The sequence below is a fragment of the Crocodylus siamensis genome, chromosome 6, assembly GCF_052110815.1.
Source record: "Crocodylus siamensis isolate JL-2025a chromosome 6, ASM5211081v1, whole genome shotgun sequence".
NCBI lineage: Eukaryota > Metazoa > Chordata > Crocodylia > Crocodylidae > Crocodylus > Crocodylus siamensis.
The window spans coordinates 3,961,952-3,987,005 of NC_143400.1; the positions used below are offsets into that span (position 1 = coordinate 3,961,952).

Below are 25,054 nucleotides of genomic sequence, written 5' to 3' on the forward strand. Positions count from 1 at the left end.
TTTGTGGCATACAAATGCTCCTTGTAATTTCGAGCAGCCGTTGGGGGAGTGTATTGTATGCCAGACAATACAGTAACATCCCCGGTCACAGCAACTATCCCCTCCCCCACCATAAGGATCTCTTGCTGCTCCTGCCCAGCTGGCTCCACAGAGTCCTTCGCAAGCAAATTGTGGGGCTGAGAATCCAAAATAGCCCAGAGCCCCACAAGGGCCAGCCGGTGGGGGGAGCAGGAGGTGACGGAGGGGTCAGGACAGCTAATTTGGGAGGCAGATGCTCTGTGCTATATTTAGCCTTGCCAGGATCCCTGGGCTGGCTGAGACCCAAGAGCGATTAGGCCGGGGAAAGGGGCTGGGGGCAGAGGGCTGGGTCAGTCACGCAACCTCAGTGTGCCTCAGTTTCCCCAAGTACAAGTTCCACCCTGCCCTCTGAATTGAATTACAGGGGGTAAGACAATAGGATGATGAAGCAGCCAGAGGATTGAGGAGGCCAGAGACTGGGCAATACTGATACTGAGGGTAGGGGGCAGGAAAAACAGGACAAACAGGAAGCCTGACCATTCAGGACACGTGAATGCAAGGAGCGGTCTCACCAGATCAGGACAGGGAGGGAAAGAGGGACTGACAGGAGTTTCTTCTTTGCAAGCCAGCTCCAGCTGCACTGTGCTGGAGAACCCAGCGCCCCCTCCCCAGCCCCTACTCCCCTCCCAGAGCGCCCTAGCTCCCAGCCCCTCTGCTCTCACCCCACCCCCTCCCAGAGCTGGACAGTTCCCAGCTCTTATCTCCCTTCCGCAGGGGGAGGGAGCAGAGCTTCGCCCCTCGCAAAGGGACCTGGGAACCCGGGAGACACGTGTTGCCAGCACATGCATGTGAGTTTTACCATGGCAGGGTTGGTGGCTGTGACCCTCCAGTGCAGCTCCTCGGGGTAAAACTAGGTCCCCGGCGCCAGGACCCCCGCACCATACAGGGCAGGGGAAAGGGGGGGGGCATGACCAGGGTGGGGGGGAAAGCTCAGAGTCCCTCTCCACCCCCGCACATAGAGCACCCAGGGTGGCATGATGAGCAGTTACCGTGGTGACAGCATCCACAGCCCAGCCCTGCCACGAACCCTAGCATCCGGGACCTGCACACGCGTGCAGACGAGAGCTCCCGACAGCCACGCAAGCAGCCTCGAGGGGAGGCTGGGGTCACCAGCCCTGCCCCGCAGGGAGGGAAACTGAGGCACGGGGAAAGGAAGGTTCAGGATAGAGGCACTCCCAGCCCCCACTCCCCTCCCAGAGCTGGCGGCACCCGAGGCATCCGGGCACCCAGCCCTCACAAAGGCACCTTCCCCTATCGCAGCGCCCTGAGAGATAGCAGCTAAATCAAATCCCTGCGACAAGCACTCACCCCAGCCTTTGGAAGCGAAGTCCCACAATCAGTAACTCGCCCTGCTTAATTGACTTGGGTAATGAGTCCTGAATTGAAAATTAATTAATCATTCCCAGGTAGCAACACTACCTGGAGCGTGAACCCAGGTGTCCAGCACCTTGCCCCTCCCCTGCTCCAACCCCTCACCCCCACTCGCATCCCACACCTAGAGAGGACCCAGGGGTCCGGGATCCCATCCAGCACCTGATCCCTTCCTAGAGCTGGGAACGACCCCAGGAGTGGGCTCCCAGCCCCCCTGCTGTAACCCCTCACCCCCACTCCCCTCCTAAAAGCCATACCCAGGTGTCCCAGGTCCCCTGCTCACCCCCCAGCACAACTCTCCTCCCAGAGCTGGAGGGAACCCAGGTGTCTGGGCTCCCAGCACCCCCCCCCTTACCAACTGTAGTCCAGGGCTCCCTGGCTCTCCCACCTTGCTTTGGCCACCGGCTGGACTACCTTTCCCACAATGCATTGGGGTCAGCCATCTAGGATGGTGTCATACCCAGGTGCATGATAGGAGGTAGAGTCCAGCCAGTGACTCTGAAGCTAGGAGGTGAGGGGGGTGGGGGGTGCACTAGACAGCACGTCCTACAATGCACTGGGATCAGCCCTCTTGTCTGGGGAGGGTTAAGCCCCTGGCACAGATGCATGATGGGAAGTATAGTATATTCTGTCATTTTGGACTTGCGAGCTGAAGGGGGGGGCAGGGGAAGACTACATTTCCCAGGATGCACCAGGCCTTCCAAAGCAACCCCTCCAGAGGTGTTATACTCAGCTGCCAACACGCCCTTCCCTAGAGGTGGGCACATCTGTTATACTCACATGTGTCCCAAATGCCCTGTTGTGTCCCAGATGCCTGGGTCCTGTGTGGATGTGCTTGGGGGTTGGGGGTGTTACAGACGGGGCAGGGTGGGGGGTTGCCTGGGGCTATGAGTCAGAGGTACAGCAGTACCCCTTCCCAGTTTGAACACTGGAAAATCAGAGCCCTATTCCCAGTTCAAGCCAGTTTTAGGGTCAAAAACCAGAGTCCTAGTCTCAGTCCATGGGGCAGGAATCAGAACCTGCTCCCAGTCCAGACCACTAGAGATCAGAGCCCCAATCCCAGTACAAGGGTCAGGGATCAGAGCCTTAGTCTCAGTCCACACCAGTACAAATCAGAGCCCTGTTCCCTGTCCACCCTAGTATGAGGGTCAGGAGAACAGCTCTATCCCCAGTCTATCCCAGTCCAGATCAGATCCCCAATCCCAGTCCACCCCAGTACAAGAGTCAGAAACCAGAGCCCTATTTCCAGTCTGCACCAGTACGAGGGGTAGGAATCTGAGCCCTATTCCCAGTCCACGCTAGTACAGATCGAAGCCCTAATCCCAGTCTGGCCCAGTATGAGAGGCAGAATCCAGAGCCTCCTTCCCAGTCCCCACCAGTCACCAGCCTCTGCCCCATGGCAGGCCCGGAAGCACCAAACTGCCCCAGTACGATGCCAGGACACAAACCAGTAAGTCCCAGTTTCTCCCTGGCCCGAGGAAGAAGGCAGGGAAGGGGAGGCCTGGCTTGGCGCCAGCACCCTGAAAGGAGCCAGGCCTGGCTCCCATCACATGGCTGGGCTGGAGCCAGCTGAATAATTACCAGCGGCAACAAGTTGTTAAGTGCGGAGATCGTTATCTTGGGCCTGTGCTGAGAGGCCCCTGCGGCTCGGCTCGGAGCCCAGCCAATGGCAGGGAGACCCCCACATTCAAGCCAGGCCCCCTTTCCCAGCGACCAATTGGATCCCTTTTTGCTATACATTCAGTATGGACCAGTCCCATATACTCACCTAATGTCCACCCATCCCAGTCTGCACCCTCCCATTACAGTCCAGTCCACACTCCTAAGACAGAGACCCACGAACAGCTAGAGGTAGACACCGGTCCATATTGAAGGATAGCGCCTGGCCTGCTGCAGGCAACTGGGACCACTGGGGCTTGACAGACTGGAGGGTCAGAGCAGCTCTGGACCAGCACATTGACACCAGTCCCTATGAAGGAGGAAGAGAACCTCAGTCTGGTCCATATCAGAGCATTATAGGGCAGCCCCTATGGCGGGGGAAGGGGGGAGGATCTGTGCCACCACCCTGTATTCCAGCAGGGGGAACAATGAAGGCTTAAGTACTGCCAGGATAGAGGGAAAGCAGTCTGTACTGGGAAATATGGACTGGTCTGTAATGGAATAGGGAGAAGATACAAACCAGTCTCCTTTGAAGGGAGCCCCCACGTTTGGTCCATACAGCACTGTACTGCCTGGTCCAAAACGGAAGCCACCTGCCCCAGTCCCAATCCAATATAGCCCTATCCATAGAGCCTTATATCAAATATGCCACCCCAGTCCATAAAGTCCAATACAGCCCAACCCAGCAGAAAGCCCCAGTCTGTACAGCCCTGCACCAAACTCCCAGCCCTGGTCCGTATGACATCGTGCAGCCCTGCCCAGGTCCACACAACCCAATCTGGAGGGATGGGGAGGTCCACATGGTGCTGTACAGCACCCCTTATAGGCCAGGTCCATAAGAGCCTATATAGCCCAGCAGGAAGCCCCCCAGTTTGGGCTCATACAGTCCTATCCAGCTTAATGCTGGGGAGAACCCCCAGCCCCCGTTCATAGACTCTGGCCCTCTCCCCAGTACACCCCGTACAACCCTTTTGGGGCAGGCAGGGCGGGAAGCCAACTATGCTGTAGAGCCCAGCCCTCTGGGGAGGGAACACCCCAGCCCAAGTCCATACAGAATTATATGGCCCGGCCCGGCCCAGCCCAGGAAGGAAGCTCCCAGCCACACTGTACAGCTCAGCACTACCAGGCCCTGGCAGGGGGGAGGGCGCCTGCTCCAGTCCATACAGGCTTATAGAGCCCAGCCCATATGGCATCACACAGTCTCACCCTCCCCTCCCCAGTCCACTCAGCCCTGGTCTGGTGGGGGCAGGGGGAGCAGGATATACAGGGCTGTAGAGCCCGGCCATTGGGGGGCGCCCCAGCCTTGGTCCCTCCTGCGCCCGGTCCATATGACATCATACAGCCCGGCCCCTCCCCACCCATTCCATACAAGGCTGTAGAGCCCAGCCCCACCCCAAACCCCGGGCCATATGACGTCATGCAACCGGTCTGGGTGACGTCACGCACCCAGCCAGCTGGCCGGCCCCGCCCCCTTCCCCAGCCGGTGGCGCCGGACATACTCACCAGCCTGCTCCGCCGCGCTCCAGCGCCGCTTCCTCGCCTGGGGCCGCCCCCTGCCCCACGGCCCCGCCCCATCGCTCCCCATTGGTCGGCACCTCGGAGCCCCGCCTCCCGCGCCCACCCATTGGCCAGCCGCCCCGCCCCTCGTCAGTTCAAGCCTGGCGCCCCCCGCGCGCCGCCCCGCCCTCCGCCTCCTACCATTGGCTGCTACCCGCCGCCTGCCTTCCACCATTGGCCAGCGCCGCTATCCATGAGAGCCCACCCAGCCTCCTCCCTCTCCTCGCCCCGCCCAGCGCTGTTGCGTAACCTCCCTGGGCGGGGCCTCCAGCGGAGGGTGATCATTGGCTGGCTCCAGGAGGCGGGGGAGACGCCTCCTGCCGCCATTGGCCGGCGGGGGTGGTGGGTGGGACCGGGTGACTCATTCATTCAGACAGCGGCGTGGCCCACATGACCATAATAGAATGTTGCGTAAGTGGCCCCACCCCCCCACGGGGGCACGTGGGAGGGGGTGGGGCAAGTGGGGAAGGTGAGGGGGTCGGGGGGGCAGATACAGGGCCTAGGTGGTCGGGGTGCGGGGGGGCAGGTACAGGGCCCAGGGGCAAATGGGAGGGTCGCTGGGGCGGGTGATGAGGGGATCCGGGGGAGTCCAGGGAGGTCGGGCGGGGAAGGAAGATAAGGAGGGTCCAGGAGACAGGTGATGGTGGGGATCCTGGGGGCAGATGACGGAGGGTGGTGGGGTGGCTCTGGGGGGCAGATACAGGGCCCAGGGGCAGATGGGAGGATCTGGTTGGGACAAATGAGGGGGTCCAGGGAGCAGTTGATGGGGGGAACAGCTGGGGGGTGGAGAATGGGGGGTGCAGATGCCATGAGGGGTCCTGGGACATTGTGCAGTGGGGGGGCTGTGCTCCCTTGGCCCCAGCACTGCCCCCAGCCTCTAGGTGGGGGGGGGGGGCAGCATGGGCCTGGGAGTGACTGGGTGCCACCTCCCCCCTTGCAGCAGGGTCACAGGACTGGGGGCACTGGGGCCACAGGACCCTGAGTCACTGGGGCACTGGCTGGGCCCTGCCCCTGGCTGCTGCAGGAACCAGCCTGTTTCCCAACCGGCCTGTGACTAACTGGCGCCGGGCACTCGGGACCCTGGAACCCCGCTGCCGCGCCGCGTGGACGTGACTCAGGGCATCCGGCCTGTTTCCCCCTCCCCCAGCACGCACCACCCACCCCAAGCTTGGCACATAAGGAGTTAAGGGTGGGCAGGGGAGGTGGGTCCATTCCCCCCCCAGCCTCCCTCTCTCCCCCATGCGGGTCCCTGACAGCTGTTTTCTGGGGAAACTGAGGCATACAGAGGGGGAGAGTTGAAAACCAGGGGGAAGGGGCAGGCTCACCCCCCCCGCCCCCTTAGCCTCCTCTCACGGGGGTCCCTGGCACTCACCAATTGGGGAAACTGAGGCAGGGGGTAGGGAGGGCTGAAAGCCAAGAGCGATGGGATAGGCTGCCCCCCACAGCCTTTATCCCCTCCCACAGGGGTCCCTGACAGCTGCCCTCTGGGGAAACTGAGGCGCCGAGGGGGCAGGCCAACCGCCCCAACTCCCATAGGAGTCTGACAATTGCCCCCTGGGGAAACTGAGGCACAGGGGAGTTCTGATGCAGCCTCCACCCCCATTTACCCTCTGGTCCAGCCCAGCCCTGACCGTTGACCTCCATGGAGGTATACGTGCCAGCTGCGCCCTTTGACCCCATGGGCTGGGAAGCTGCAGGGGGCGGAGCCTCCATACAAACGAGGAGAACTTGGACCTACTGGATGAGCGGGCAGGGACTTTCCTTGGGCAATCCCCAGTGGGGAGGCAGCACCCATGGGTGCCCCACCCTCCGTCACTTGCCAGCAGAAGGGAAGCCGTGGCTATAAACCCCACAGCCCCAGGGCAGGCTCAGGATCAGGCCCAGGATCAGGGCTGTCCCCCCAGCCATGGCCTCCCGGCTCAGCTTCCGCCGTGCCCACTCTCTGCATGGCCCCCCCCGCCCCGCAGCATACGGGCGACTGGAAGACCCCGACGACGGGGAGATGCTGCTCGAGGGAGCCCAGAGCCGGCTGGCTCAGCGCAGGAAGGTAGGAGCTTTGGAGGGGGGTCTAGGGGTCCCCCCATATTCCCTCGCCCCCCCATACCAGCTGCCAGGCACATCCCCCCCGCTACCCTTGGCCTGGTTACAAGGTTACCTACCATACCTCAGTTTCCCCAGATGGATGGGGTGGGCAGATGCAACAGAGGGGCTGGTTGCATCCCCCCAGCTCAGAGCAGGGTCAGTGCAGTCCAAACCAGGCCAGATCCAAGCTAAAGTCCGTGGGGTTTAATGAGAGCTGTGATGTGGCCAGCTCTGGGGTGGGGAACGGCCAAGTGTAACACTTCCTAGAAGAGAGGCTAAAGACTGGCGCCTCCCCACCCAAAGGGGAAAGGTGCCTGTCCTAGCCAGTGCCTCCCAGGATTGGGGCTGGATTGGGACCCCCTAGAGGGCTCAGGACCCCAGCCCCAAACCCTTCTCCCCTCCACACACCCCAGAAGCCCTGAGGCAGACAGCTCTGGGGTGGAGAACAGTATAACACTGGCTAGAGGAGAGGCCTGAGACTGGCACCCCCCCCCAGGACTGCCCCTGCCTCCCAGAGCTTTCCAAGACTGGGGCTGGACTGGGATCCATTAGAGGGCTCAGCCCCCCCCTCCCGTCCTATCCCCCCCCCACCAATGCAGCCAGCTGTGGTGTGGGGAACAGCCAAATATAACACTGCCTAGAGAGGTCTGGGATTGCGCCCCCCTTCCCCACAGGAGGAGAAAGGTGCCTGCCCCAGCCAGTGCCCCCCCAGGGTCAGGGCCACATTGGGACCCTCTAGGGGGCTCAGGGCCTCATGCCCTTGGGAGCCTCAGTGCAGCCAGCTCTGGGTGGAGACTAGCCAAGTATAACACCCCATTGAGAAAGGGCTGAAGCCAGCATCCCCTGGGGGCAAAGGCCCTGCCCAGCCCCAGGGCTGGGGCAGCGGGCACTGACCCCCCCTTCATCCCCCAGCAGGTGAGGCGGTCCCTGCGCCGCGGCTGGCAGAGCCTGGTGGCCAACCTTCAGAGCGTGACGCTGCGCCCACCCGCCGCGCCCTGCTGAGGGACCCAGGAGGCCGGGCAGCCCCGGCCCCACCCTGCCCCGCCCGGGTGGAGGAGGAGACAGACCAGAGCCCCCGCCGCCGCCTGTCCCGCTGAGCACCCTGCAGCCACCTGCCCGTCCCCGGCAGCCTGCCCCAGTCAGCGCCCAGAGCTTGACCCCGCTTCGGCACGGCGTGCCCGCCCATCCTGGAAGCACGCGGATCTCCCCACACCCCCAGCCCGGGGGCACAGTGTGTCCATCCAGCCGTGCCCTGCTCTGCCCCCGCTGCGCCCAGCCGGCCCTCCCTCCCGCACCAACCCGCGGCCGTCCACGCGTCCCCCTCGGTCCGTCCGCTCTTCCTCGCCGCCTTTCCCCTTGTGTCCACCCGTGTCTGACTGCATGCCCCCAGCCATGCCCCATCCCCCCACTGCCCACCCCCCAACTCTTCCCATGATGCTCTGCTCCCGGTAGGGGCACTGTCTGGGCCCCGATGACCTCCCCGGCCCCACTGGGGGAAGCGAGGGCCCAGCCCTGCGGGGCACAGGGGCATGACGGCTGTGGGGCCGTGAATAAAAGCCTGAGACCCCGCCAGCGCCGCCTGCCTTGCTCCCTGCCCGGACGCTGAGGGCGCTGCCTGCCCGGCGGCAGGGGGCCGGGCGCCCGGGATCCGGGGCTGGCGGAGGCTGGGGCAGCCGGGCGCCGGGGTGCCCTGCCCGGACGGGGGAGGGGTGCGGGGCAGTGTTGGAGTCAGCCGGCCCGGACTCCCGGGCTCTGCGCCCAGGTGAGAAATGGGCCTGGATGCCAGGACAGCCGGTCCCGTCCGCTCGCGGCAAGGCGCCGTGCCTCCGGGGCGGGGGCTGCGGACGAAGTCCGCGGGCGGCGACGTGGCCACCGAGGGGTGCAAAGTCTGGGGCCGGGAGCAGGGCCACGTGCCAGGGCTCTGCCCGCACCCCGCGGGAGGCCCAACGGGGGGCAGAAGTCCAGGGTCCTGGGGGGCACGGCCCCAATGTAGGAGGAGCTAGCTGGGGTGGGCGGGGCTGGCCTCACCTCTTTGGGCGGAGCCACCCGGGCCCTGCGCTGGGTGGGCAGGGCTCCAGTAGAGGTGGGGCCAGGGGCCTGGAATCCTCGGGGTGGGAGGGGCCAACCCTTCGGGGCGGGGCCACCCGCTTGGGGAGAAGCCTACCTCTGTGGGCGGGGCGGAGCCAGAAGCCTGGCATCCCGGGGTTCTACTCGGGGGCGTGGTCAGAGCTGGGGGCGGAGCCAGGCGCTGTCAGCCAGTCCCGGCCATGAGGTGCTCGGTGCTGCCGCTGCTGCTGGCCGTGGCCGTGGCCGTGGCCGTGGCCGTGGCCGTGGCCGAGCCCGAGCCCGAGCCCGAGCCCGGGGTGCCGGGGGCCGCCCGCTTCGCCGTGGCCGCCTACAACCGCGCCAGCAACGACGTGCGGCTGTGGCGGGCGCTGCGGGTGCTGCGGGCCCGGGGGCAGGTGAGACCCAGAGCCGGGCCGGGGAAAGCCGGGCCCGCGGAGGGAGAGGAGCGGGGCGGGAGAGCCCCAGGACGGCGGGGAGGAAGGCCAGGTAGGAGCGGGGAAACTGAGGCAGGGCCCCGAGGCCGGGTGGAGGCAGCACCGGCCCCGCCGCATTCCCGCGGCCCGAGGCAGCGCAGCCCCGCCCCCGGGCAGGCTCCACCCTCGCCCCGGCCGCTGCGGCTGGGGTGCAGCCAGGGCCAGGAGGCGGCCGGAGCGGGCCCCACTTGCCCCCCGTGGGGGCAGGGTATGAATCGCGCCCTCCGTTCGCATCCGGCTGGTCCCACCCACCTGGGCCTTGGCCCTGGCCTCAGCCTCCCGCCGGGGGCGCCCAGGCTGCTGGCCGCGTTGGGGGGAGCCCCATGGATGCCGGGGGCTGGAACCGGAGGGAGTCTCCATCGATGCTGCTGGCGGCAAGCTCTGGCTCCCCGTAGCCCCTTCCCTGCCCACGCTGCCCCGAGCGTGTCTGTTCTCAGCCCTGAGCCCACCTGGACAGTGCCCCCCCACTATAGCCCAGGGCTTCTACAGCTCTGGGGGGCTCCAGCCCCCACCCCATAGAATGGCCCCCTCCCCTGAGGAGGTCTACGTCGGCCAGGCATGGATCTTGTCTTTTCTGGAGCACCAGCCCCTCCCAATCCCAGGCTCAGGGATGGGTAGAAAGGGGAAGGGGGGTACCCCAAAGCCTCCCCCACCTGGATGCAGTTCCTAGCCCAAAGGCCCCCTCTGAAGGGGAAACTGAGGCATGGAGCTGGAGTGAGGGACTTCGACAGGGAAAAGTACCCAGGCACCCAGGGGCCCAGGCCAGAGATGCAGGGCCAGGAGGAGGTGGGTCTGGGGGTCACAAAGCCCCCCTTCCCCCCGGCTCACAGTGGGGAGGCAGTCTCTGCTCTCCACTATGATCTCCCCACTACTTCCCACCACCCCAGGTGCAGGCCGGCTACAAGTACAACCTGACCATGGAGCTGGTGCCAACCCAGTGTCTGAAGAATGATGCGGGCACCAGAGATGTGAACCTCAGCCAGTGCCCCCTGGCCCCCCCCTCCGAGAGGCAGGTGAGCAGAGACCCCTGCTGGGGTGGGGGTGGACAGAGGCACCCCCCAGGAAGATCCCAGCACTGTCCAGAGAGAACGGGCTGGGATCCAGAGAGAACTAGACCAGATCCTGCTGCCTCTGGGAGGACATGCATGCACACACACGCACAACCCAGGTGTCCAGGGCACACCCATCCACCCACACAGAACCCAGGCATCTGGGGCGTACACACACACACACACAAACTAGGCATCTGGAGGACACACGCGCACTTCCAGGCATTGGGGATGTGCGTGCTCGGCCACACACGCTCTCACATGCACACACACATACCCCCCAGGCTCCCTTTCCCCCCACGTCCCATCCTCTCTCCCTCGCTCTGCCTCCCCCAGCCTAACTCAGTCTCTCTCTCTTCACCCCACTAGACCCTGACCTGCGACTTCCAGATCTGGACTCGACCGTGGCTCCACAACACCCGGCTCCTCTCCCAACATTGCCAGCCCCAGAACCCCAGACCCCCGCCCCAGAGGAACTGCCGCCAGTGTCTCCCCCCAGGACTATGGGTCTTACCCCAGGAATCTGAGTCCAAACCGTTTGCTTAAAAAAGAAACATCTTCCCCCCACCACAATCTTCATTCTCCCTTGTCCCAACGCAGTGCAGATTCACTGGGTGGGTGGGGTAGTGGGGGTTCAGGTAGGCAGGTAAATACGGTATCTGGTAAATATGGTATTTCAGGGCTGGGAGGAAAACAAGGGGCACAGGGAGGCAGGTACCCATGGCCTTGCCCATCTCAGCCAGCCCCCAGCCCCTCCGACCCACAGGCCAGGAGCCAGTCTTGCCTCCCAGGCAATGGGCACATTTCTCAGCCTGGCCACCCCCACTCCCCTGACCTCGATGAGAGCCCTGAAAGAGGAGTACAGCCAGGGCCGGATTAATGCATAGGCACACTAGGCAGGTGCCTAGGGCCCTAAGTGAAGAAAGGGCTCGGTTGTGTTTATTTTACATATTACCGAGTGGAAAAAAAGGAACACAAATATACAGCAGTATGTAGGGGCCCATAAGTTTGTTTCCCTAGGGCCCATTCATGGTTCATCCGGCCCTGAGTATAGCCTGGTGGGGGGAGACATCTCTGTGGCCCCGATCCAGTGCAGGCAGCCAGAAGGGGAAAGAGGGCGCATGGCTGATCCCTACCCCTCAGCTGGTGGCGGCAGGACCCCCTGGTGCTGCTTGGACCGACCTCGGGGGGCTCAGACCAGGGTGGAGGCTATAGGGTCTGTAGTAGAAGGGGGGGCAGGGCCAGTGACCCCTCCCTTGGGAGCAGGGCAACACTCCAGGGGACAGGCTGAGGTCCAAGGTTGGGACCCAGGCACAAGGCTGCAAGCTAGGATCAGGGGTGGGACGTCCAAGGGCTCCACTGGAGGTCAGGAGTCACGACCCTGCATCCTGGGCTGGAGCTGGGGGTCAGGGGTCACAAACCAGAGTGCGGGCATGGAGCTGGGGTTGCAGATCACAAGCTGGAGGTCAAGATCAAGGCTGGGGGCAAAACCAGCTCCCAACACCCCTGGGAGCTTAGATAAAGTGTCCAGCAGAGTACCAGGGGGCAGAGTCATAGGGAGCCCTGCCCACTGCCAAGGAGCCCCACCCACGCCTCTAGGCAAACCTCCTGCTCCATGGCCCCTCCTGTCAATCAGTAGCCACGCCCTTCCCACCAGACCCGACCTCCATGCCTAGATAAGGGACACCCCCCCCCCCACTGAGAGCTCTGCCCACCATGGAGGAAAGCCGCCACCCCCCCCATCTGCAAATCACGGGCAGCAGCTCCTGCCCACCCACCACTTCTGGGCCCCCAGCCATCTTCCCCTGCACACCATCTCCCCAGGAGCAACGGGGGTGGGGGCAGGCACTGGGAAGGGAGGGAAGAACCAGGCAGTGGCTGCAAGGAGGCTTTTATTGAGACCTGTTCAGAGCTGGGGGGGGCAGGTGCGGTCCAGGGCTCAGGCCTGGGCTGGGACACAGCTCTGAGACATGACCTGGGTGTCCTGGAGCCATGGGCGGGACCAGACCTGGAACTTGCAGATGAGCCCCTACAAGACGGAGAGTGAGAATCATGTCACCCAGGACCCCAAGGAGGCTGGATTCACCCCTGAGACAGCTGATGAAGCCTTCATCACCCCCTCCCCCTCTGCTGCAGGACCCTTTTCCTGCCCCCCCCCCACAATGTGAATAGGGCAGCTGTTAGGTGCATTACAGTCACCCCTCCCACCAACCCTGGCAGCTGGAGTCCCCTCCGGATGTTAGTGGGGCTGCTATTAGGTGCATTATGACCACCCCACAGTCCCTGCCACCCAGAGTCCCCCCAGGTTGTGAGGGGGGGGCAGCTAGTACATGCGTTATGACCACCCTAGACCCCTTCCCTTGGGCCCCCAACCCTGCCAGCTGGAGTCCCCCAGGATATGAGAGGAGGGAGGGTGGCTAATAGGTGCTTTACGGCCACCTGATACCCCTTCCTCTGCTCCCCCAGCATTGGCCAGGATGCAAGGTGAGGGCTGCTATTAGGTGCATTATGGTCAACTCCCTCTCTTGGAATCAGGATCCCTTCCCCTACCCCACCCAACCCCACCAGCTGGGAACATGAAGGGGGCTGCTATAAGGGCCATTACAGCCAACTCCTCAAGCCCTTCCTCTGCACCCAGCCCTACCCAGAATGTGAGGGGTGCTGCTATTAGGTGCATTACAGCTTCCCCCCCAGCCTCCAAACCCCAGCATGAGGCTGCTATTAGATGCATTATGGTGAAATTGTATTTGTATTCCCTTTGTGAGGCCTCAGGTGGGGTCCTTTATAAATCTGTGTGATATTGCCTGTTTTCTAATAAAATGTTATAAAAAAACCAAAAAAAGTGTTTTGGCGGGGGCTCCTGCCCTGCCCCCCTTGGGTCACCCCCAAGTTACCACCTCCCACCCAGGTGCCTGGGTCCCCCATGTCCCCCTCACCTGCTGCTGGTCGGCAGGGGCCAGGGGACAGGCCTGGGTGTCCCGAGCTTCCCCCTTCCGGCACAGGGTCTTCTCCAGCTCCACCCTCAGGTAGTACATGAAGCCCTGGACAACCTGCAATGGCACGGGTGAGATGGGCGCCCCCCAGGCTGGGATCCGGGCGCTGGCCAGACCCCTCACCCTGCCCCGCTGCCCCTCACCTGGCTCTGGGCACTGATGACCTTCTCTGCCCGGAAGATGAAGGGGCTGTCACTGTCCCGGTTGAAAGCCCCCACAGCCACGATTGTGGCTGCCTGGACCTCAGGATCAGTCACAGGGATGTTCTGGATTCCCCCGGGCATGGTGACCCCCGGTGCTGGGAGCCCCACCAAGAGCAGCCCCACGAGCAGCAGCCAAAGGCTCTGGGTACCTGTCGCCATCGTAGCTGCGAAAAAAGAGCCCCAGCGGTTTAGGAGTGCTGATATAGGGGCAAGAACAGCCCCACCCCAGGCATCAGCCAGTGTCAGGTGGCCAGCATGGCCCAATCCCAGCCGGGAAGTCTGTACAGCTCCTAGCACTCCCTGATGCTGGCATGGGAGCTCTAGACAGTGCCTGGCACGGCTTGATCTTGACATGGGGGAAGCTGGCTGGTGTCCTTGGTCTCGTGCCCCACCCAGGGTAGCTGGGACCAGGCAGTGCTTGGTGACGCAGGGCCAGAGCCTGGGGAGAGGCCTGAACAAACGTCAGTGGACTCCAGGCAGATCGCCCTCTGTGAGGGAGGAGACGTCTCCACCCCTGCCTGGCTCCTTTGGGAGCCAGTAAGGCCAAGGGCACCCTGGCTGGCTCTAGAGGGCAGGTCCATGTTCTTGGGGAACCCTGGCAGGACACAGACTGTCTGACGCACAAAGAATCACCCCCCCAAACAGAAGCTGATTAAGATGCAGTGTGAGACACACCTAAATCCCTCCAGATAAGGGTGACAAAAGTGAAACAACTGCCCTAGGGCTCATTTGCATCGGAGATGGGAACAGATGACAGTTCATTCACATGAGAGATGGAGAACAGAAGGCCTGAAGCAGAGACTGCAGTGAATCCTGGGATCAGCGAAGCAGGGGAGCACGGCATGACAGGGAAGCCGTGCTTCAAATGCTCATCAACCCCCACACCCAGCTCGGCATTTATCAGACCAGTTCTAATCTGGATTTACAAAGGACTTTTCCTCCCCCCCCCCAAGCAGAAGTAAGTTTACTAGGCATCTCGGGCCGGCCATTCCCCGGTCCCACTATGGGAGGCCGATGTAAACTTAATTGGCTACAACTCAGTTCCCGGGTTAGGGAGCGCTGAGGCAACAGACCAAGTCCGAGGGGGTACGGGCAGCATTTGAACAATGGCACAGGGTTCATCACGGCGTCCAGCCCGTTGGAGCCCTGGCCACACGTGTTGTCATACTTTTCCCGAGACGACGGGTGGAAGTCCTCTCCACAACAGGTTATGCACACTCCAAGAAGTGCCTGAAGTCTGTTAAAAGACTATAGTAAGATCTGGAAAAGTCATGCTAAGCTGAGGCTTGTTCACAGCAAGTAAAAATCCAAACACCCTGATGCTGCAAGCTATTGTTTCTGAAGACACCAGGAGATATCCCATCAGGTCTATCTGCTATCCAGAGGAATGTCAAGCTGGCTCCAAGTAGGTGTTTCCTGAGTATCGATCAAGTTCCTGAGATGTTCCACCCAGATAACCCCTTGTCAATAGAAAAGACAATTTGATTTACACTATTGAAAATATTTAAAAGAAGCTGAACTGGGAGTATAAAAATCTGTAAAAGAAGCGCAGTGTGTGCTGACACCACTCGCTTTCTTCTGGAGAGGCGGCAGGAGGCAGATCGTCTCCCTTCAAGGATCGTGCTGGGAACTTGGACCTGACGGCTCTGCAGCCCGAGTGCCTTGGACTGGGGAGATCCCAGCTCTCTCTCTCTTTTCTCTTCTCTCCCTCTAAGCAGAGATTTCTGAACTTGAACTGTATTAGTTAAGCTTGAGCTAAGTTTCCCCAAATACTTAGTGAAACCAGGGTATACTGTGACTGTTTGTGTTTGTTTTTCCTCTGCATGTCTATCACTACTAGTGTCAATATATATTTCATCTACTTAGCAATAAATAACTTTTATAGTCAAACTGGTGGGAATTGGGTATATTTCACCTTCTTTACTTCTCTTTCCCCACTTGCTCTGCAGCAATGCCCCTCTTACCAAAGCTAAAGATCCCTGTGAAGCCCAGAAATACTGTGGGGTCTGCTCATCAAGAGGCTAAAGATTGGGACGTGCTGAGTTTGAAACACATCAGGGGATCAGCTTGTACAGGCTGATTGACCCAGTTTGGCTCAGACGTGCCCTAATGAACTGAACGCTGGCCCATGAGGGTGTCAGACGGACACCCAGCCGGATTCGGAGGTATTCTGTTTAACTGTGTGCTTGTGTCTGACTGGGGTTACTGTTGCTCTGAGGAACTGATTCTTGGCATATGAGGGTGTCAGCCTGTCCATGCTGATCAACCCGGCCAGGTCAGGCGTGTCACGTTAATCTGTGTGTGTGTGTGTGTGTGTGTGTGTGTATGACTGATTTGGGGACTGGAGGAACCCAGCCCCACTGAACTGCGTCCTGCAAGATAGCTCCACTGGGGGTGGGGGCTTGCAGGGGGAGAGATACAGCTCTGTATAAAAACACAAGTAACACATTAATAGAATTACCAAAACCCTAGCCCTAATAAATGAGCACACCCCAAAGTAGCGGGCAAATCTGGTAACACCAGGCTCCCAGATCTCTCTTCTCTAACCCCCACCCTCCCCCTTCCAGAGCTATGGAGAACCCAGGGATCTGGGACACACACACACCAGGCCCCCCTTCCACCTACATCCCGTCCTCCCTCCCCTCCATCTCCCCAGGCTTGACCCCATTCCCTCTGCCCCAAACTCTGAGCTTCCACTTGCAATCCTGGACCCACCTGTGCCCCCATGACACCTGGTGCTGGCAGCCCCGCAACCCCTGACCCCTGGCCTAGGGGAACCATCCCCCCACGGCTGCTCCCCCCGGGAATGTGGGTCCTACCCAGGGAACTGTTTCTCCCTTCCCCCAACACAGACCGGTTTTATGTGGGGTGTGCATGTGGTAGATGGATAAATATGGTATCTCAGGCCTGGGTGGAAAATGAGAGGCACATGGTAGGCAGATAAACATGGTATCTCAGGGCAGAGTAGAAAGCGAGGGGCAAATGATAGATGGGTTAAAACTGCATCTCCGGCCTGAGTTAAATCAGGGGGTGAATGGTAGGTGGATAAATACAGTATCTCAGGGCTGGGTGGAAAGCAAGGGACATGTGGTAAGTGGATATATATGGCATTTTAGGGCTGGATGGAAAGCAAGCAGTGCAGGTAGGTTAGTCCATATGTTATCTCACGGCTTGTTCGAAAGTGGGGCACGTGGGAGGCAAGTAAATATGGTATCTCAGGGCTTAGAGGAAGGCAAGGAACAAGTGCTAAGCAGGTATATATGGCATCTCGGGGTGGGTGGAAAGTGAGGGGCATATTAGGTGGATAAATACGGTATTTCAGGCTAGGGTAGAAAAAAGGGATGTGTGGTAGGCAAATAAGGACTGCATCTGAGGGCTGGGCAGAAAGCCTGGAGCACCTGGGAGGCAGTAATATGGTATTTCAGGGCTGGGAGGAAAGCAAGGGGTGCAAGGTTGGCTGGTAAATACGGTATCTGAGGAGTGGGTGGAAAACAGGTGCATGGGGAGCACCTGCTTGCCCCTGGGACGCGTCTGTCCAGACAGCACCGCTCACCACCCGCGCTCCCAGCCAGCCCAGGTTTGGCGCCCGGGGACTGCGGCTTGCTGGTTCCTTCTGGTGCCGGACAAGCCGGGGGCACCTGCGGGTGAGCGGTGCCTCCTGGGGGCGCCTCAGGGAACAGGCAGGGGGCTGCAGGAGGAGTGGGAGAGCGCCAACGCACCCTGTCCCGTGGGGAGTTCACCGATCCGATGTGGCAGGAGACCCCCAGGACCAGAAGAACCAGCAGAGGCAGCGTGGCCAACCCCAGCGTGTCAAACACCATGAGACAAACTCTTAAAAATCCAGAGACTTGGCATGTAAATCATGAGATGCTATTTGTGAAGGTGTGGGGGGCTGGGGGGGTATCCCGCACACCCAGGCAGGATACAGGGTGCTGTGGGTCAGGAGTAAGGGGCAGCAGCAGGGTTGGGGGGCCTGCAGCTTGGGAGTGACGGGCAGACACGCAGAGACACAGACACACGCAGACAGACAGCCACCCAGCCTGGCCCCATGCACCCCAGCCCCTGCCACGCTCACCTCCCTCACCGTGGGGGCTTCAATCTGGCCCCCCCACCTCTCCCCCTGCCCCTCCACAGACTTCCCAGCGTGGTGCTCTCTACGTGCACCAGAAGAAAAAATCCTGAGCTCTGATCTATCAGGAGATTTCTCTATCAGGAGATTTCATAGATTTCATAGACATCAGGGCTGGAAGGGACCTCGGGAGATCATCGAGTCCAGCCCCCTGCCCAAAGGGCAGGAAGTCAGCTGGGGTCACAGGATCCCAGCAAGATAAGCATCCAATTTTCTCTTGAAGCTGTTCAATGTAGGTGCTTGAACCACCTCCGCTGGCAGACTGTGCCAGACCTTGGGGGCTCGGACAGTAAAGAAATTCTTCCTTATGTCCAGCCTGAAACGGTCTTGCAGGAGTTTGTGACCGTTCAACCTCGTCATCCCTTGGGGCGCTCTGGTGAACAGACGTTCCCCCAGATCCTGGTGCTCACCGCTGATAAACTTATAGGTGGCCATCAGATCACCCCTGAGCCTGCGCTTTTCCAGGCTAAAGAGTCCCATGGCTCTCAGCCTGTCGTTGTAAGGTCTGTTTTCCTGACCTCTGATCATGCGCGTGGCTCTCCTCTGGACTCTCTCAAGCTTCTCCACATCCTTTTTGAATTGTGGAGCCCAAAACTGGACGCAGTACTCCAGCTGCGGCCTCACCAAGGCCGAGTACAAGGGGAGAATGACGTCCCGGGATTTGCTCGAGAAGCATCTATGGATGCACGCCAGCGTTTTGGTCGCTTTACTAGCCGCAGCATCGCATTGGAGGCTCATGTTCATCTTGTGGTCAATGATGACCCCCAAGTCTTTTTCTTCTGTAGTGCTAACCAATGTAGCACTGCCGAGCCTATAAGGATGCTGCAGGTTTTTCCTCCCAAGGTGGAGACCCTTGCATTTTTCGGTGTTAAACACCATCAGGTTCTCATCTGCCCATTTGCTGAGCTTGTCCAGGTCAGCCTGGATCACCCGCCTGTCTTCTGGCGTGGATGCTTTGCCCCAAAGTTTGGAGATCACGAGTCAGAGTTCATTTGACTTGGAAATCAGGAGTCCCATGGTTTTGTCATGATGAGCGTTGGCGTTCCTGGGGACGTGTAGAGAAGGGAGAGGACGGGACTCCCAGGGGCGGAAGATGGAGGCTCCTGATCCTTGGCGGCAAGCAGAGACCTGCGCCTCCGCCAGCTCGTCCGGCCAACGGGTGACAGCCTGGCAGCAGAGAGGGAGGAAGGTGCTGCCCGGGTGGTGGAGAGGCCGGGCCTCGCCAAGGTGGGAAGCATCGAGACCGGCGCCAGGAAGGAAGATGCAGACTCCCTTCCGCGGGCACGGGCGAGCCATCTGCCGACCTGCCCCGTTGTCTCGGGAGGCGAGCTGCTTGCCCGGAGCCCGGGTCTGCAACATCCCGCAGCGATAACCGAGGCTCGTCCGGCCCTCTGACCGCGCCGCCATGCCGCTCAGCCACGCGGGCACCCACGATGCTACCGAGGGAGACCCCGAGCAGATCAAGAGCGACCCCAGGGCTCTGGGGCTCCGGTCGCGTTCTCCGCCATCCTTCCAGCCCGGGGCAGGGGCGCAGCCGGCGCGGATGGGGTCACCAGCCGGCTTCGGCCTCCTCCACCAGCAAGAGGGAGCAGCCGGGATCCGCCCCACGAACCAGGGCCAGGCACGGAGCTGGGGTCGCAGGTCACAAGCAGGGGTCGAGACCAAGGCCGAGGGCAAAGCCGGGCCCAACCCCCCTAGGAGCTGAAATAAAAGGTCTAGCCTACCAGCAGAGCAGCTGGGGGCAGGGTCACAGGGAGCCCCGCCCACTCCTCCACTAGCCCCGCCTCCTGCTCCATGACCCCTCCTGTCATGCCATAGCCACGCCCTTCCCACTAGGCCCCACCTCCATGCCTAGTTCAGGACCCGCCTCACTGAGGGCCCCAACCACCAAGGAGGAAAACTCCGCCCCCTTAAAGGAAAAGGCCCCCATATGCAAATCACCAGCTGCAGGCTCTGCCACACCCAGCGCCTCTGGGTCCCCCAGGCATCCCCCCCACGCTCAGCATCCCCCCAGCCCGGGGGGCACTGGAGCGACTGGGGGGCACTGCAACGGGAGGAAAGAACCAGGCAGAGGTTGCAAGGAGGCTTTTATTTAGGCCGGCTTGGAGCCGGGGGGCGGGCGTGCGGCCCGGGGCTCAGGCCTGGGCCGGGGCGCAGCGCTGAGACACGACCCGGGTGTCGGGGAGCCACGGGCGGGACCAGACCTGGAACTCGCAGATCAGCTTCTGCAGGCCGGAGCGAGAATCGCGTCACCCAGGGCCGGGGCCCCACCTCAAAGAGGCTGGATTCACCCCAGACAGCTGATGAAGCCTCCATCGCCCCCCTCCCCCTCTGCCACAAGGCCCTTTTCCTGCCCCCCCCCATGTGAACAAGACAGCTGTTAGGTGCAGTACAGCCACCCCTTCCCCAGCCCTGCCAGCTGGAGTCCCCCTAGGTTGTGAGGGGGGCAGCTGGTTCAGGCATTATGGGCCCTGGACCCTTTCCTCCGCCCCCAACCCTGCCAGCTGCAGTCCTCCTGGGATATGAGGGGAGGGAGGGTGGCTAATAGGTGCTTTATGGCCACCCGACACCCCTTCTGTTCCCCCAGCACTGGCCAGGATGCAAGGTGGGGGGCTGCTATTAGGTGCATTATGGTCAACTCCTCTGCTGCAATGTGGACCCCTTCCCCTACCCCACCCCAACCCCACCAGCTGGGAACATGAAGGGGGCTGCTATAAGAGGCATTAGGGTCAACTTCTCAAGCCCCTCCTCTCCACCCAGCCCTACCGGGGATGTGAGGGATGCTGCTATTAGGTGCATTACAGCTCTTCCCCCAGCCTCCAAACACCAGGCAGGATGCACGTGTGAGGCTGCTATTAGATGTATTATGGCGTGGCGTAGGGTGGGGCTCCTGCCCTGCCCCCCTTGGGTCACCCCTCATGACCAACCCACCAGTTGCCTGGGTCCCCCACACCCCATGCCCTCCAAACCATCTTCCCCCTCTCACCTCCTGCTGGTTGGCAGGGGCCAGGGCACAGTCCTGGGGGTCTCGAGCCTGTCCCTTCCGGCACCGGGTCTTCTGCATCTCCACGGTCAGGTAGTACTTGATGCCCTCGACAACCTGCAATGGCACAGGTGAGATCAGACCCCCCAGCTGGGATCGGGGGGCGGGCAATAGCAGATCCCTCACCCTGCCCCACTGCCCCTTACCTGGCTCTGGGCCCTCAAGACCTTCGTTGACCGGAAGAGGTAGGGCTTGTTGCTTTGCTGGTTGAAAGCCCTCACGACCACGCGTGTGGCTGCCTGGACCCCGGGATCAGTCACAGGGATGTCCTGTTTTCCCCCGGGTATGGAGGTCCCCAGTGCGGGTGCTGAGAGCCCCGTCAGGATCCCGGCACACCCCAGGAGCAGCAGCCAAAGGCTCCAGGTACCTGTCGCCAACATGGCTGGGAGAAAAGTGCCCCAGCAGGTCTAGGAGCTGCTGATACAGGAACAGGAACAGCCCCACGCCGGGCAATGGGCCCCACCCTGGGCGTCACCCAGTGTCAGGTGCCCGGCACAGCCCGGTCTGGGCCTGGCAGTCTGTACAGCTCCTAGCATCCCCTTATCCTGGCATGGGAGCACCGGGCAGTGCCTGGCATGGCTTGATCTTGGCACAGAATCATAGAGTAGGACCAGAAGAGACCTGCAAGATCATCATGGCAGTCCCCTGCCGTGGGCAGGAGATCGCTGGGCTCAGACAAGCTCCCCGAGGTGCTTGTCCAGCCTCCTCGTGAACACCTCTGGGGATGGTGACTGCACCGCCTCCGCTGGGAGCATGCTCCAGCGTCTAGTTACCTGGACGGAAAAGAAGTTTTTCCTTATGTCCAGCCTAAATTTTTCCTCAACCAATTTGTGCTCATTGGACCTCGTCCTCCCGAGGGGTGCCTTTCTGGAGAGTTGCTCCCCTAGATCTCCCCTTAAGGAGACGATCCTCCAAGCCCAAAGAGTGACAATCCCCACACGGGTCAAAGGCGGCAAAAGCGCTCAGAAGCCCCCACAGCTCACCAATAGCATCCAGGAACACCTCAAAGCCAAAAAGGAGGCGTACACCCAATGGCAGGAGGGGCCATCACCAGGGAGGACTGTACCCCAGTTGCTCGGGGCTGCAGGGTGGTGAGGAAGGCCAAGGCGGAGATGGGTCTGGGACTAGCAACCCGGATCAAGGACAACAAGAAGTCCTTTTTTAAATACACAGGGGGCAAAAAGAAGGTACCGGGTAACGTGGGGCCCCTGGAGGACACGCTAGGAGATCTGGTGGTAGCAGGCAACAAAGCAAATCTCTTTAACAGTTTCTTTTCTTCCATTTTTCTGAGCAGAGACAGGGACATCCCCCGCACCGGGAATCCAGACTGACCCGGGGGAGGCGCAGCCAGGCCGAGGGTCAGCAAGCACCTAGCCAGGGAACGTCTGGAGGGCCTGGACATGTTCAAATCAGTGGGTCTGGACGATCTGCACCCCCGAGTGCTGCGGGAATTAGCTGTGGTCATTGCGGGACCCCTGGCACGGCTGTACGAGCACTCGTGGTGCTCCAGCGTGGTGCTGGAGGACTGGAAAAGGGCCAATGTGGCTCCTACCTTCAAAAACTGGAGGAAGGAGGACCTGGGAACTATAGGCCAGTCAGTCTTACCTCGGTCCTGGGGAAGCTCTTTGAGAAAATTATCCAGGAGCACACCTGCGAGGGCCCAGCACGGGGAGATCATGCTTAGGGGCAACCAACGTGGGTTCAGTAGTGGCAGATCCTGTCAGACCAACCTGGCGGCCTTCTATGACCAGGTCACCAGATCCTTAGATGCAGGGGTAGCAGTGAATGTCGTCTTCCTGGACTTTTGGAGGCCTTCGACAGTGTCTCTCACCCCGTTCTCATCAAGAAACTGGGGGCTCTGGTGTCGACCCCACACAGTCAGATGTGTCGCCAACTGGCGGGAGGGCCGCACCCCGAGAGCGGTGGTGGAGGGGTCATGTTCGACCTGGAGGGACGTGGGCAGTGGGGTCCCCCAGGGCTCGGTCCTGGGGCCCGCACTGCTCAACATCTTCATCAGTGACTTGGACAAAGGGATAAATACCACCCTGTTCAAATTCACAGACGACACTAAGATGTGGGGGGATGTGGGCATGCTAGAAGGGAGAAATAGGCTGCAATCAGACCTAGACAGGTTACAGGGGTGGGCGGATGAGAATAGGATGGGATTCAACACCGACAAGTGCAAGGTGCTGCACCTGGGGAGGAAGAACCGGCACCGTACCTACAGGCTGGGGAACTCCCTTCTCGTCAGGGCAGAGGCAGAAAAGGATCTTGGAGTCATCATTGATGCCAAGATGAACATGGGCCGGCGGTGTGGGGATGCAGTCAGGAAGACCAACCGCACCTTGTCCTGCATCCACAGATGCATCTCGAGCGGGTCCAAGGAGGTGATCCTCCCCCTCTATGCGGCACTGGTCAGGGCACAGCCGGAGGACTGCATCCAGGTCTGGGCGCCGCGCTTCAGGGGGGATGTGGACAGCGTGGAGAGGGTCCAGAGGAGGCCACTTGTATGATTGGGGGTAGCAGGGCAGGCCCTACAAGGAGAAGTGATGGGACCTGAACCTGTTCAGCCTCCACAAGAGAAGGCTGAGGGGGATCTGGTGGCTGTCTATAAACTGGCCAAGGGAGACCAGCAGGCATTGGGGGAGTCCCTGTTCCCCCAAGCACTGCCAAGAGTAACAAGGAATAGCAGCCATAAGTTGATGGAGAGTAGATTCAGGCTGGACATCAGGAGGCGCCACTTCACAGTCAGGGCGGCTAGGATCTGGAACCAACTTCCAAGAGAAGTGGTGCTGGCCCCTACCCTGGGGGTCTTCAAAAGGAGGCCAGACAAACACCTAGCCAGGGGCGTCTGACCCCCGCACTCTTTCCTGCCCACGGCAGGGCATCGGACTTGATGATCTGCTCAGGTCCCTCCCAGCCCGACCTACTATGAAACTATCTCAGTGCTCACCCCCATGTACTTGTAGGCAGGTATCAAGTCCCCTCTCAGCCTTCCCTTACTCAGACTGAACACAGACAGGTCCCGGAGTCTCTCCCCATAGGGCCTATCCCCCAGGCCCTTGATCATGCGAGTGGCCCTTCTCTGTACTTGCCCACATCCTTCCTGAAGTGTGATGCCCAGAACTAGACAGTGGACACACTACTCCAGCTGTGGCCTCACCAAGGCTGAGTAGAGAGGGAGGAGACCGTCCTTGGATCTGTTGGCAACACATCAGCTGATGCCCACCAGAGATCTATTTGTCCCATTGACGACTTCATTACACCAGTGGCTCACCTTTGTCCTTTGGTCAATTGTCACCCCCAGGGCCCTTTCAGATGCAGTGTCTGGCAGTGGGCCACCACCCATCGCACGGTTATGGTGAAGGTTGATTCTACCCAGGTGAAGGACCTGGCACTTCTCCCCGTTGAACTTCATCTGACTACATTCTGCCCATAGGACCAGCCTGTCAGGGTCATCCTGGATACTTGCCCTGCCCTGTGATGTGTCCGCATTTCCCCACAGCTTGGTGTCATCTGCAGACTTAATCATTGCACTTTCCACTCCCTCATCCAGGGCATTGATAAAGATGTTAAGGAGCACGGGCCCAAGCACTGATCCTTGGGGGGAGCTGCCTGGTGCCCTTGGTCTACAGTTCCCTGGGTAGGACCCACATTCCCAGGGGGAGCAGCCATGGGGGGGGATGGTTCCCCTAGGCCAGGGGTCAGGGGTCGCAGGGCTGGCAGCACCGGGTGTCATGGAGCCACGGGCAGGTCCAGAACTGTAAGTGGAAAGTCCGAGTCGGGGGGTGGGGAGAGGGAGGGGACGAGGTCAAGCTTAGGGCGATGGAGGGAAGGGAGGACGGGATATAGGAGGAAAGGGCACCGGGGTGTTAGGTGTGTGTCCCAGATGTCCAGGTTCTCCGTAGCTTGGGAGGGGAGGGGTTGGGGTCAGAGCAGGGAGATCGGTGACCCCGGACGCCTGGGATCTGTCCCCTGGAGCCAGCCAGGGTGCCCTTGGCCCTATCAGTTCCCATAGGAGCCAGGCAGGGGTGAAGATGTCGCCTCTCTCTGGGAGGGGACCTGGACTGTGCCTGGGGTCACCCCTGTCCCTGCCTCCTGCTCAGCTGGTGTATGTGGGCCTCTCCCCAACGTCACCAGGCAGTGCCTGGCCCTGGCTACCCCAGATGGTAATCACGACCTCTGATCTCTCTATCAGGAGATCATGAGTCAGAGTTCATTTGACTTGGAAATCAGGAGTCCCATGGTTTTGTCATGATGAGCGTTGGCGTTCCTGGGGACGTGTAGAGAAGGGAGAGGACGGGACTCCCAGGGGGCGGAAGATGGAGGCTCCTGATCCTTGGTGGCAAG

The 25,054-nt window shown here is 61.0% G+C and overlaps 4 protein-coding genes and 1 long non-coding RNA gene across 10 annotated transcripts in view; 2 read left to right on the top strand and 3 right to left on the bottom strand.

Moving 5' to 3' along the window:
• Positions 1–4,651, bottom strand: part of PC (pyruvate carboxylase) — a 63,227-nt gene extending 58,576 nt beyond the window's left edge. Inside the window, exon 1 of the mRNA XM_090054937.1 lies at positions 4,612–4,651. The gene's annotated coding sequence lies outside the window, so the exon portion shown is untranslated. The remainder of the gene's footprint in view (positions 1–4,611) is intronic.
• On the top strand, positions 811–8,313 carry LOC149860554 (uncharacterized). Of its 5 annotated transcripts, none has more exons than XR_016443254.1 (3): positions 811–866; positions 6,633–6,712; positions 7,660–8,313. It is a non-coding gene; the product is annotated as an uncharacterized LOC149860554 (long non-coding RNA). The 5 variants fall into 5 exon arrangements; XR_016443253.1 differs by lacking the exon at positions 811–866 and adding an exon at positions 5,000–5,076; XR_016443252.1 differs by lacking the exon at positions 811–866 and adding an exon at positions 5,033–5,076 and having other exon boundaries at positions 6,285–6,712.
• Positions 8,314–8,929: 616 nt separating this feature from the next.
• LOC149860555 (cystatin-like) lies at positions 8,930–15,400 on the top strand. 2 transcript variants are annotated; one of them, XM_090055195.1, is made up of 3 exons: positions 8,930–9,209; positions 10,175–10,300; positions 14,255–15,400. In XM_090055195.1, exons 1-3 carry the CDS (start codon positions 9,015–9,017, stop codon positions 14,300–14,302), a joined length of 369 nt encoding a protein of 122 aa, XP_089911321.1. In that variant the 5' UTR covers positions 8,930–9,014; the 3' UTR covers positions 14,303–15,400. The 2 variants fall into 2 exon arrangements, with proteins under 2 accessions (XP_089911321.1, XP_089911320.1); XM_090055194.1 differs by lacking the exon at positions 14,255–15,400 and adding an exon at positions 10,706–13,242 and having other exon boundaries at positions 8,939–9,209.
• LOC149860556 (cystatin-POGU1-like) lies at positions 12,234–14,104 on the bottom strand. Its single transcript, XM_090055171.1, has 3 exons — positions 13,473–14,104; positions 13,273–13,386; positions 12,234–12,365 (listed from the first exon to the last, which is right to left on the bottom strand). The coding sequence occupies exons 1-3, from the start codon at positions 13,884–13,886 to the stop codon at positions 12,276–12,278; spliced, it is 618 nt and encodes a 205-aa protein (XP_089911297.1). The 5' UTR covers positions 13,887–14,104; the 3' UTR covers positions 12,234–12,275.
• Positions 15,401–19,757: 4,357 nt separating the features above from the next.
• On the bottom strand, positions 19,758–21,102 carry LOC149860557 (cystatin-like). Its single transcript, XM_090055205.1, has 3 exons — positions 20,851–21,102; positions 20,648–20,761; positions 19,758–19,886 (listed from the first exon to the last, which is right to left on the bottom strand). Exons 1-3 carry the CDS (start codon positions 21,082–21,084, stop codon positions 19,797–19,799), a joined length of 438 nt encoding a protein of 145 aa, XP_089911331.1. The 5' UTR covers positions 21,085–21,102; the 3' UTR covers positions 19,758–19,796.
• Between the last annotated feature and the right edge of the window lie 3,952 nt (positions 21,103–25,054).

Excerpts from the sequence above, each read along its gene's own strand:
- LOC149860555 (XM_090055194.1), top strand. The coding sequence starts at position 9,015 with ATGAGGTGCTCGGTGCTGCCGCTGCTGCTGGCCGTGGCCGTGGCCGTG. Across the intron at positions 9,210-10,174 it reads TGCTGCGGGCCCGGGGGCAG|GTGCAGGCCGGCTACAAGTA; the intron begins GTGAGACCCAGA and ends CCACCACCCCAG. Across the intron at positions 10,301-10,705 it reads CCCCCCCCTCCGAGAGGCAG|ACCCTGACCTGCGACTTCCA; the intron begins GTGAGCAGAGAC and ends TCACCCCACTAG.
- LOC149860556 (XM_090055171.1), bottom strand. The coding sequence starts at position 13,886 with ATGTCAAGATCAAGCCGTGCCAGGCACTGTCTAGAGCTCCCATGCCAG. Across the intron at positions 13,387-13,472 it reads TCATCAGTGCCCAGAGCCAG|GTTGTCCAGGGCTTCATGTA; the intron begins GTGAGGGGCAGC and ends GTGCCATTGCAG. Across the intron at positions 12,366-13,272 it reads CCCCTGCCGACCAGCAGCAG|GGGCTCATCTGCAAGTTCCA; the intron begins GTGAGGGGGACA and ends TCCGTCTTGTAG.
- LOC149860557 (XM_090055205.1), bottom strand. The coding sequence starts at position 21,084 with ATGTTGGCGACAGGTACCTGGAGCCTTTGGCTGCTGCTCCTGGGGTGT. Across the intron at positions 20,762-20,850 it reads TCTTGAGGGCCCAGAGCCAG|GTTGTCGAGGGCATCAAGTA; the intron begins GTAAGGGGCAGT and ends GTGCCATTGCAG. Across the intron at positions 19,887-20,647 it reads CCCCTGCCAACCAGCAGGAG|AAGCTGATCTGCGAGTTCCA; the intron begins GTGAGAGGGGGA and ends TCCGGCCTGCAG.